General features: G+C 36.9%; 1 protein-coding gene across 2 annotated transcripts in view; it reads left to right on the top strand.

Annotated features, from left to right (window-relative positions):
- Positions 1–791: 791 nt before the first annotated feature.
- The window catches only part of LOC128226697 (probable E3 ubiquitin-protein ligase HERC1), a 62918-nt gene continuing 51079 nt past the window's right edge, over positions 792–12630 (top strand). For both annotated transcript variants that reach the window (XM_052936677.1, XM_052936676.1), the window contains exons 1-14: positions 792–914; positions 2306–3217; positions 4111–4209; positions 4509–4751; positions 5438–5669; positions 5788–5864; positions 6296–6392; positions 7919–8062; positions 8282–8409; positions 10129–10273; positions 10427–10598; positions 11521–11655; positions 11951–12116; positions 12293–12418. In XM_052936677.1, the coding sequence (XP_052792637.1) occupies positions 2318–3217; positions 4111–4209; positions 4509–4751; positions 5438–5669; positions 5788–5864; positions 6296–6392; positions 7919–8062; positions 8282–8409; positions 10129–10273; positions 10427–10598; positions 11521–11655; positions 11951–12116; positions 12293–12418 (2664 nt within the window). In that variant the 5' untranslated portion in view covers positions 792–914; positions 2306–2317. The remainder of the gene's footprint in view (positions 915–2305; positions 3218–4110; positions 4210–4508; positions 4752–5437; positions 5670–5787; positions 5865–6295; positions 6393–7918; positions 8063–8281; positions 8410–10128; positions 10274–10426; positions 10599–11520; positions 11656–11950; positions 12117–12292; positions 12419–12630) is intronic.

Genomic DNA, 12630 nt, shown 5'->3' with positions numbered 1-12630 from the left:
CCTGCTGATCACCGATTTTCATATCTCCATTTAAAAATTATTATTTTATGGCTAATTTTAAAAGCGTTACTAACAGTTTAAGAAAAATGCATTAAAAAATATTATATTTACTTAAAAATGAAAATCTGCGATCCAATGTTTTGTCAGCAGTCTTATATCACTGGTTTTCTTGCACGTTTGCATAAATTGGCAGTCGAATACAAAAAAAAACAGTTGTCAAAATGTTTAATCTGTGAGAGTGCAGCTTTAATATCAGTCAGATATTTAAATAGTTACAATTTACTAGTACAATATCAATAAGCTGTTATTTTAAGACCTGCATATTTGTTTACATACAGCACAGCAGTCAGTATTTAAATGCCCTTCTTAATCACATTTAAGCTTCATTTACTTGACTGTTTTGAAGTTGCAGATTTTAACAATTTCACACTAATTGCAACATATCATTCATTTAATTTAATAACAACTCAACAAAACACAATTGAATGCATACTTCATAACAACCAATATGTATTTGAAGTCTTTAAGAACTACTATGAAAGTCTTTACCATTATATTTGCTATTTTACCCCACCCACTTAAATGTGTACAGAAGTTGGGTATAAACGTCGAAAACTTCATTGACATTTACAAAAAACGGTAGATATTTATAGAAGAATGTATAACCTGATGTTTCTAACATGTTTTACTCACCTATCGATCTTATTTGGCCAATTATGCTTTCCTTTCACTCGTATCGATAACTAGGAAATTGAATGCGGAAATAAACCGGAAGTCACCTTTGTCGCAAAGCATTATGGGCTTCTGGAATAAGGCGAATAGGAAGAACTGGTACAAATTTGAAACGAATCAGCAGACGGAAATCTCAGCACGCAAAATGCGTTTTTCGGAGTAAATGATGAAAATAAGAAACGGTAATTGGAAAATAAAATTGTTGTATATATATTTAATAATTATGTACTAAACATTTGCATTGCTTTTGACCTGATAGCGAGCTTGCAGATAAAAATTGTAGAACACTATTCGGACATTTTATATTTCGGATAATGAAATAAACATAGAATCTTAAATGGATTGGTAATAGCCCCTTCATTTGTTAGTAAGCAAGACGTGAGGAAAATAATTGGTCCAAAACTTTGGTCCAATGGGATGAGCATGGGAGAGGTATGCCAATACATGGGATATTTTTTGCAAAACTCACATTAGACTTAAAAGTTCAAGAGATAGATTGTGTCGGATTAAAGTCTCAATTTACAGTCTTACAAATAAGTCAACGTAGACAAAAAAATAGTATCAGATGCAAATTAATAAATAATACAGAATAATAATGATGGTTCATAGCATCTAGGCACCGGCATTGTCTATTGATTACATTCAATGTGTAACTAGAATTTTCAGAAAACATAAAGGCGATGTTCCATGTTCCATTACTCAATACAAGTTTTACACAGTTCCAATGTTGTTAGTGACCTCCTTGTGGTTTGTACACTTGTGTTCAGAGGTTTAATTTGATTTGATTTCAAGCAGTTTACCTGACAGTGCAGCAAAGTAATTTTGGAACCATTGTGCATTGAACACTCTTTTTCTTGATTTTCAAACATCAATTTCTAACTTTACTTTCATTATAAAGGTAAAGATTTCATGTACAATAAAAAACCAGTACATGGTGCATGCAATTTGTACAATGCATTTTTGCTAGTTAATATATTTATCATCTTTGAATCCTATCTCAGTTGAATCCTTTATTGTTTTAACATCCAAATAATGCATTGTGTAATGCAAATGAATTTGTTTGTCACCTTGTTAGTTTTCTTCTAATTGACATAGTGCTCTATTTTTACTGTTGGGGAATGTGCCCGAGCCTTTCCAAAGTGGAATTTTACTGACAAAAGGGAATTTTAAATTCATGCAGTACTACTTATTCATATAAGACAATGTTTTTTTATGCTATATATTATTTAGATTCACATTTATAAATACAACACGATTCTAATACATGACAGCATATTGCAAAAGAAAAAACCTATCATGGCAATTTTTGTCAGTATTTTTACAAAACAAAATTGCACTTAAACAGGAAAATTCATACAATGGAGCTTCAAGAAAATAAAATATGAAAATGTAAATTTACACTCAATTTGTTCAATCTGTGAATTTACAGATTATGTGTAACATGTTGTGCAAATTTAGCCCTTTCTTCAATCTTGGACCTTATGAAGGGTCTTAGAAACAAATGTTTTTCAGCCTTGCATTATATCATCATGAAGTAATTTATGCTTAATCATTTTTATATTTTAAATTACAGTGAAAAAAAGCCATGAGTCGGGACAGCAATGTGCAGCTCAAATTTTCGGATCATTTCAACTCTAAATGGCTTCAAGAGAGCTGCAGAGCGGTTAGCACTTCAACTGAGCTTGATGCGCTGTATTCTAGACTAATTTCCAGTAAGGAAATTATCATCAATGTACCACATACTATTCATCTGAAGGGACCCAACATTCCTGACTTTGACCAAGATACTCCATCAAATGAAGAACAGGAACATTTAGTTAATGCTTTAATATCAAGTCAGACGTCTTTGGCTGAAATAGTTGTATCAAGTTCACCATTTGCACAAAACCTAAAGAAAAGGCTTTCAGTACTTCAAAGAATTTACCATGCAACATCAAAGCTTTGTCAACTTCCAACTGTTGAGATCATTGATGGTATTGGGGTTTCAGACAATAATTCTGGGTCCTCTCAGGATGACAATGAGCCTAAGACGGGAAATGAGGTTCTTGTAGAACTTGGCGTGGAGACTGGCCTCAGCCTTGTGTTTTCACTGCTTGAACAAAACTGGAAACTGTCAGCGCAAGTTGGGACTACAAGCTTTTGCAACAATGTTTTATCAACAGCACTAAACATACTAGTAGTGCTTAAACCTTTGTCATTATCAAATGAATCAAAGCTCACACGTCTAGGTATCAAATCCTTGAATCAAACATCAAGTTTTCTAAAGTCAGTATGCAGCTCAAATTCTGGTGCGGAAGGTTCTGCGAGGAAGTTGGCCTCAGAGCTAATGATAACTCTGGCAGCCCAGCGTGGGTCCCTTAAGTTTCTCCTGGAATGGGTGGAGCTGGCTGTGATGACCCCAGCCCGCCCTGGTAACAGTGATGGGGAAAACAAGATCAGCTGGCAGCTTTTCCATGATGTTACTGGCAAGATGATGAAGTCAGCAGTAAGTTTTTTACATATGAGTGATTGACGTTTCAATAATATAATATATACAACATGAATTGTGACTTAAATGCTCTTTCAAGATGTTGTTTATCTAGAAATAATGTAAAATTCTAAATGAATAAGGGCCGTAATTCCTTGTGTTAAAATGTATACACTATTGGCTTGATCCTAACTAAGAAATTAATCTTAATTAACAGCACCAACATCACTTACTTTCCTTTGCATTATAAAACAAAGCTTGTCAAGGTAAATCACTGCATATGAGTTGAAGTGTTTCTACATCAGTTATGCAGCCATCTTTCATTTGGTCATTATGGATATTCCTGAAAAAATGAGCAATGGTACTCCCCTAATAACAATTTGTATTCATACCGTCCGATACAAACAGATTTGATTTGATTGGTGCATTTTGAGCTGTATTTACGCAAATTACAATACTGCAAATGATGCATACATGTATTTTAATTTTTTTACATTTGGTTCAAGTGACCCGACCCTACCTAGGATATATAGGCATTTTTTATTTATTAAGTGTGTTTTGATATGTAGTTTAAAACGTTTGACGCTGTATACGGAAGATTACTTCAACACGATTCTCCAATGGTGAATATAACATTCTTATATAAAGCCTAATAAAAAAGAAAGCATTAAAAAGCTTACCTACCCTAGGCTACCTGTTTTTGAAAAGGATGTTATTATAACCAAACTATTATTCTTTTTTGGCCTTTCATATTTATCGTGTCATTTTTCTTTCAATTATGTTTTCTGACGCTTGTACATGTTTTCTATTTGAAATGAAGTTTATATTTGTATACTGAAACATATTAAGTTTTAAAATTCACCTCTGCAAAATGTCTTTTCAACATTGATTAAAGGGCACTTATCTTGCAGGGGTTTGGAGATCTGCAGCCAGGGTCGGTAGAGGAACCAGTGTGTGATGAGGATGGGCAGGTGCTTGTTTACCAGGCCGCCATATACCTACTACAGCAGGTCAGGGACAGACTGGTTTGATTAATTTGGGAAGCTGGTTTTTATACCAAAAGAAAAAGAAAATATTAGGGTCAAATAATAGACTTACAGCACATTAGTGGATAAAAAATTTATTAGACAGTGATGAATGTTTTTAGAGAGTAAGAACTGTTACATGATATTTATCTGAATCAGATATGAGAGGCCTAGCCAGTTGTTATAAAATTCTTACCGTCAGTGTCTATGTAAAAGTTGAACTTATACTACCTATTTAATGTATTTGTGTCTTATTGCTTAACTGGCTTTCTACATGTTTTCAGTTGCACAAGCTGGCAAAGGACTACTGTATGTCTCTTTCCCGCCTGTCCCCACCCTCCTCAGATACCCCACCCTTCCCCAGCACCTCCCGCTCCTCGGGCATCTCCTCGACAACCTCCTCCGTCGCCATGGAGACGAGTGACGTATACATCTGGGGCAGCAACAGCACCCACCAGCTGGCTGAGGGAACCACAGAGAGGATTCTTACACCTAAGATCTCCTCAAGCTTCAGGGACAGTCCTACGGTAATGTGCATGTATACCAGTACTCAATATATTTTAAATGGCAAATATTTATAGTACAATGTAAACAATTATATTGATGTAAATCAGTCACAATTTTTTTTAGAGGTCTGAGATCATGCTAAATTTGCAAATTTATGTCATTATGTCTGTAAGGTTGAATATAAAGTAAGCTAATACTTTTGATAAAATGAACTCTTTTTTATCAAAGCCTATAAAGCTTCCATACTAATTTTATAGTGAATCCATGCATTCTGCAATAGTTAAAAGTTCTTCAAGCATGTCCTTAATTTTATCGTAACTTTGATAGCCAACTTTAATATTGGCCTAGAAAGATCAATGTCGGAGCATTTTCAATAGTTCCTTGATATTTCAAAATTGGTTTTACTTTAAAAGTGACTAAAACATGCTGGTTATAAAAGACTGAATATTGCTAGGGTTGAGAGGCATTTTTGAGCTCACTGGAAGTTATCAAAATAGTTCTAACTGGAATTATAATTTGAAATTGTGCATCGGTCATTGTCAGTGAATGATCATGGGTCGAAGGTCAATGTCATTGTTATCTTTATTAGAAGAATTACAGGGTCATTTGTGTCCAATTAATACTCAACTTATGAACGACTTGGTGTAAGGTCTTCAAACTTTGTATGCACATTGGTCAGGGTCAGTAGATTTTTTTTTTATCCCAGGCTGAGGCTGGACAGTTCTGCACTTTCCTGCTCACAAAGGAGGGGTATGTGAATGCATGTGGGAAGGGTAGCTATGGGCGACTTGGTCTTGGTGACTCCACCAACCAACCCTCACCCAAGAAACTCACCTTCCCAAAGGACCGCCCAATCAAGGCCATCTCCTCATCCAAGGGCTCGGATGGACACACCTTAGCCCTCTCCAGAAACGGGGAAGTCTTCAGTTGGGGTGATGGTGAGTTTGTTGTTTTTTGTTTCATGTATGAACAAGCATTTCTTCATGCTATAATAAGTTTGAAAACCTAAGATGGTTCTGTGAATAAGGCTGATTTAAGTTTTGTTTTTATTTTCAGGGGACTATGGAAAATTGGGCCATGGAAACAACTCCACACAGAAAATTCCAAAACAAATCGCTGGGCTCTCTGGCATTGTAAGCATAATTAAAATGCATGTGGTTATGTGAAAAAACATTCTTACCACTTATATTATAGTCGAACCCCATTGGCTCAAACTCCTAGCGACCGGCTAAAATACCTTGATCTGCAGAAAATTAGAGCCAAACGGTAATGCTTACATTCAGTTTAAATAAATCAGTCCTTTCAACTTCAAGCCATTGAGGAGTTTACACCTTGATTTCAAGCCAACGGGGTTTGACTGTATTATTAACCATGAAACTTTTAGCATTAGTCTTCTGTGCTCTGTACATGTTGTTTTTCTGCCATCATCAACTTTATAATTTAGCACAGGTTGGTCACATCAATGGCCTACTGTGAAATTGTGTCTCAAAATTGAAAATTTCATTTCATAATGTCAAGAAAGTTGTGAAAATAAATACTTAAACAAGTTTTTCTATGCCTGAAGATGGTGAAGCAGATATCGGCAGGATTTCGTCACAGTGCAGCGGTCACGGAAGACGGGGATCTATACACCTGGGGCGAGGGAGATTATGGCAGGCTAGGTACGTAAAGTTGTAGAAGTAGGGAGATGGCAGGCTTGGTACATATTGTTGTAGAATTATGGAGATTATGGCAGGCTAGGTACATAATGTTGTAGAAGTAGGGAGATTATGGCAGGCTACGTACATAATGTTGTAGAAGTAGGGAGATTATGGCAGGCTAGATACATAATGTTGTAGAAGTAGGGAGATTATGGCAGGCTACATACATAATGTTGTAGAAGTAGGGAGATTATGGCAGGCTAGGTACGTAAAGTTGTAGAAGTAGGGAGATTATGGCAGGCTAGGTACATAATGTTGTAGAAGTAGGGAGATTATGGCAGGCTAGGTACATAATGTTGTAGAAGTAGGGAGATTATGGCAGGCTACGTACATAATTTTGTAGAAGTAGGGAGATTATGGCAGGCTAGGTACGTAAAGTTGTAGAAGTAGAGAGATTATGGCAGGCTAGGTACATAATGTTGTAGAAGTAGAGAGATTATGGCAGGCTAGGTACATAATGTTGTAGAAGTAGTGAGATTATGGCAGGCTAGGTACATAATGTTGTAGAAGTAGGGAGATTATGGCAGGCTACGTACATAATGTTGTAGAAGTAGGGAGATTATGGCAGGCTAGGTACGTAAAGTTGTAGAAGTAGGGAGATTATGGCAGGCTACGTACATGACGTTGTAGAAGTGGCTTTTGGAGATCACTTATGTTACTTTCTTTGTAATTTATTGAAATTTAAAATCCATTGAGAAGTTGTGCATCCTAATTCAAGGGAGTAAGTTAGTTTTCGTGTCACCTCAAGGTAGTAAGTCAGTTTTTGTGTCACCTACGAAGCATGGCTGACACAGCTATTTCTTTGTCCAGCATCAGGGCCACATTTTTGTTTTCTATCAATAACTTTGAACAGCTTGTTTTTGAACAGGGCTGCTAAATAATTTAAACTCTATCATGGTTCAGGCACGTCCACCTCAGCCACCTCCCCTGCCATTTTTTTTTAAAATAAAATAATAAATGATATGAAAAAAATAATCAGATTATAGAAGCCCTGGTGTTGAAATTTAAACTTGATAAGCACCTTGGTCATGGTCAGTAGATGTCCCCTTATAATTTTGGGTCATAACATCATGGCGACCTTTACTTAAAATACAGGTATTTCCTTTCAATAACTTTTGATTGACTTGGTGTGGAATCTTAAAACTTTGTTTTCACATTTGTCATGGTCAGAAGAAAACCCGATATTTTTGTGGTTAAATAGGTCAAGGTCATGGTGACCTTTCCTTAAGTCTTCAAACTTGGTATGCTAGTCATGGTCATAAGATTACCCCTTCTTTGGGGGGATCAGTAGGTCAAAATCATGGTAACCATTACTACAAAAATTATAGATGCTCCCAACAGACAAGACACCCAATTTGGGGAAATTATTTAATACCTTGAAAATCTGTAAAACAATGATACATAATTGCTTTCTGCCTTTCAACATAAGGTATTGTTGTTGTTTATGATAATATGGCCATTCAACAATGTGTGATTGTGATACGTAGGCCATGGTGACAGTGCAAGTAAGAATCTGCCAACAAAGGTGAAAGATTTACCTCCCCTGGACCATGTGGCCTGCGGTAGCTCACACACGGTGGCTGTGTCCAAGGATGGCAAGACAGTCTGGTCATTTGGAAGCGGAGATGCTGGTGTGTAACTTGTAGTGTACATGTATACATGCTTAAATAACAGAAGAAAATATTACCATGTCTCAGTGTACCATTTTCAGTACTTAAACCAAGAGCAAAGTACTTGTTACTGTCATTAAAAATATGTCATGGTAACTATAAAAATGCTTTTGAAAATATTTGCACACAGTTTTGTTGTTCAAACAAATACATGAATATGATAGGGCAAATGTTCTACAGGTAAACTAGGTCATGGGGACACATGTCGGCAGTACAAGCCGAAGGTGATAGACAGTCTGGCTGGCCTGGTGTTACAGAAAGTCACATGTGGATGCCACTTCTCCATGGCACTCTCCAACACTGGACAGGTAGGTAGTTTGCATAGTTGTTTTGTATTTCCAAAACTGGACTGGTGGTAGTTTACACTGGATAGGTTGGGTGATGTACATCATGTTTTGTAAGCATGTTTGCAGGGGTCGACACTAACCATTTTCCCAAGGGATTCCGAAGGGACACCAACATCTGAAATCAGGTGTCCCTTCCTGAAATTAAGAGTCCCTTCCATTTTTTACATTTTTTTCATTAATGAACCTGTTTTAATATTAAATTGAACATACAAATTCAGTGCCTTTTACTTTTCAAGTATACACCATATTATACATGTTTTCAACAGCATGCAATGACAAGTTAGTTATGGCACAATGTCACCCATGTGAACCTCTGGCAATGGCAGAGAGGAAGATATGGGTCTTAAGTCGGTAGATTGGGTTCAAAAGTGGTAGTCACACAATGGGTACAATGTAAACAAAAACTTGATGTTGTTACTATTTTTAGATTTTCGGAAAATACGCATTAAAAATGCCATGGTTCAGGGTCTTGTCAGATGTCATTGCTTTTGATTGAAAAACAGTAGAAATATTACATCTGGCTTGTGAATCAATCAGACTGCCCAACAAGTGTAGTGCATACTGGAAGAGCAGACAACTGGAAAATAGTGAATGTTTATTTTCGCGCCAAAATATCATAATATTTTTATCCATTGATTGAAGATAAATAATAAAACTTTGGGAATTTTATTTCTATAATGTTTTGATCAAGGCATAAAACAAAGAATGCTGAATAGTAGGATGGCTTCCCAGTAAACTAGTTCCGTAGGATGCCAGTCTTTTGTGCCGTAAATGTTACTGAAACAACTCGATGGTCGCATCATTAAGGCATCAAAGTCAGCAGTTTTAGCATCTTTTTGGGCGGTTCTGACACATGAGCAAACTAGTTCACCATAATTATTGTACCGATTATAACAGTCCGTCACCTCTGACACCATAATTATTGTACCAATTATTAAAGTCTGTCACCTCTGACCTTGTTGATAATGTAAACAACAAAGCGGAAGCGTTAACCCGCATGCGCACTGTGAAATGACCTGTTTATTTATAGATTCATGACATGATTATAGTGAAAAGGTCAGCCATACTTTCGCTTTAGTGTGTGCGACATATTAATATTAATATCTTATTTACGTGCACTGTCAAGAAAGTTAGGGGGACCCAAATTTAGGTAATTAATTCATGAAACGCTATTTATTTATTGATATTTAGCTTTTATCGGTCAAAATCTAAGTGTCCCGACGGAATACCGGACTTTGAAGTTCAGGTGTTCCTCCCGAAAAATTGGTGTCCTCGGGATCCCGGGACCCCGTTAGTGTCGAACACTGATGTTTGACACTCTTGTATGCGTCTTTGAAAAATCTTATTCCTGCTAGTAGGGAATGATTATGCCTACAACCTAATAAGGCATCTACTTGGTCCTTAATGTTTTAATGTCACAATAAGTAAAGATTTACAGCTCAGAAAATCGAGCTTTGATTTTTGTGAGTTCCATTTATTGCAGATAACATACTGTGTTATTTTCTTATTAAATTTGGGGCCAAAATTGTGCATGTCATTCAATGCTTAAAATATATGCTTTTATCACAAAATGAATTCCCAATTTTTGTTTCTAACTAATTAAACTGGAAACTGCTTTTGTTTGGAAGAATTGTATGGAAAAATTGGTGTTCAGACTTGTTATCATTATTTTCATTGCAGCTATATGTGTGGGGAAGTGGGTCAGTGATCGGCTGTGGATCCCAAGATGCTATAGACGCCAAGCCCCGGGTTCTGGAGGACTTGCAGACTGTCCGTATCATAGACATTGCCAGTGGGGACAACCATTGCCTAGCTTTGTCATATGGTAAATTGCTGATGTATATTCATTAGGCCCCTTATGGATGTATTGTAATTGCAAAATACACATTGTAAATTTTTGCATCTGCAATTTTGTAAAAAAAAAATTTTGCACATTAAATTTTGCACATTTATAATGAAAAAATAAATTCTCTTACAGACAACTGTGTGTATGCATGGGGTAACAATGCCATGGGTCAGTGTGGTCAGGGTCATTCCCAGAGCCCAGTGACACGCCCCCGGAAGGTGGTCGGGCTAACCAAGGTGCCTGTACAGCAAATATCTGCCGGCACATCACACAGTCTTGCATGGACTGCCGTACCCAGTGACAGGTTGGATGTTTGTTAAAACATGTTATTGTGTGATTGATGTTAAGGAGTTAAGTATTTTGTTGCTATCAATTATCATGATATATAAATATAAAGTTCAAGAAAATGATATAATTAGATTGATATGTGAATTTCACACTTATAATTATACCCCCCAAAACAAAGTTTGGGGGGGTATACTGGAATCGGGTTGTCCGTCTGTCTGTCCGTCCGTTTTTTTTTTGTCCGGGATTCATCTTTGTCGTTATTGAACAAATCTTTTTCAAACTTTCAGATATTAATGGCCATGATGTAAACTTGCGCCTCTGTGAAATTGGTACGGGTCACATGACCCTGACCAGAGTTATCTCCCCTTGATGTGTTAAAGTAGGCAAAATAAGCCCTGTCCGGGATTCATCTTTGTTATTATTCAACAAATTTTTATCAAACTTTCAGAAATTAATTGCCATGTTGTAAACTTTCGCCTCTGTGAATTTGGTACAGGTCACATGACCCTGACTGGAGTTATCTCCCCTTGATGTGTTAAAGTAGGCAAAATAAGCCCTGTCCGGGATTCATCTTTGTTATTATTCAACAAATCTTTATCAAACTTTCAGAAATTAATGGCCATGTTGTAAACTTTCGCCTCTGTGAATTTGGTACAGGTCACATGACCCTGACTGGAGTTATCTCCCCTTGTAGGCAAAATTAGCTTTGTCCGGCCTAACTCCAGGGCAAACAACCTAGACATGGAGGGGTGGGGGGTATTCGTTAGCCTATGGCTTACAGTTCTAGTTGGATATGGTATGTTAAGCAATGTTTGTATGTTGCAAGGTGAATGAACTTTTACAGTTTGAATTTTAATACTGCAGCATCAATTCATCTTCATTTGCTCTTCAAAAATGTATGTACTTTTTGCACATTCCGGGATCCATCTTGTTTGCAGACGCATGTTGTCCCTGCACAAGGCTTTCTGTGTGGACATACAGGAGGAAACCTTTTGTGTGCTGAGGTCATTCCTGGAGAGATACTGCCTCGGATTCACTGATCAAACCCCGCCACAGCCCTTCAACACAGAAATGTAAGAGTTGCTGCTAAAATTGTTGGATCCTCTTTGCTTTTCTATTGCCAAAAAGCTATGTAAATTTTGAATAGATTGACAGCTTTATTTAATAGCATTTCAAATATGGTTAATATATAGGGTAAATTTCAAATATCAATTTTCATACTAAGGGACTTATTAGAAGTGAAGAGTGCATTGAATGTCATAGTGGTTAAAATCTGAATACAGCTTATCACACAACAGTGACTGTTTATATAACTTTCTTTGGGTTGTTAAAGAACTTTACATTCTGTTTCTTTACATTCATTCCTAGTGAGCATGAGGAGTTTGTCTTGCTGTGCCTGAAGGTACTGTGTGTTCACCTGAACATGGCGGCTAACATGAGCCCAAGCACTTCTCACTTGGGAGCCCAGGCCCGCCCGCTCAGGAATCTTCTCTTCAAGGTCATTGATATGAACACTCCACAGTCAATACAGATGGTGAGCACTGCTTTGATTGTAGAACATTTTCTTCTGTAGAATTGAATCCTTAAATGGGTGTTATTGTAGTTAAGAGTGGCAACTTATTTTTCTTTTCACTTTTTCCAATTTCTTCCCATATTCTTGGTGAATTGCTTCACTTTCATTTGTTGACGACTGGTTTTCTGCTCTTATAGAAAGTGTGTGAGTGCCTGTCTGTGGGGACCAGCCTCCTGTTGCCGAGCCTAGGAGAAAGGCTGGAGCTGCTCCACTCCCTCCTGCCACAGTCTCCAGAGGCATGGAAGGCCCTCTCCAAGGGACAGGTATACCATTTTGACAGACTGTAGATTTACTGACGTATGATATTGTCATATCCTATAGCTATAGCCACTTTATTACTCGTAAGTAGGTTTGCTTTTGAAAATTATCTGGGCATATCTATAAATAATTGTTTGATTTTAGTACTTAATGGATTTTTTCTCACCCTAATTGTAACATTAAGTCCATCCCATCCAAATTGTGTTTACCAACTAAC

The sequence above is a fragment of the Mya arenaria genome, chromosome 3 (assembly GCF_026914265.1).
Source record: "Mya arenaria isolate MELC-2E11 chromosome 3, ASM2691426v1".
Lineage (NCBI taxonomy): Eukaryota > Metazoa > Mollusca > Bivalvia > Myida > Myidae > Mya > Mya arenaria.
Note: the sequence above shows the minus strand (reverse complement) of the source record. Positions and strands in the feature narration are given on the sequence as shown.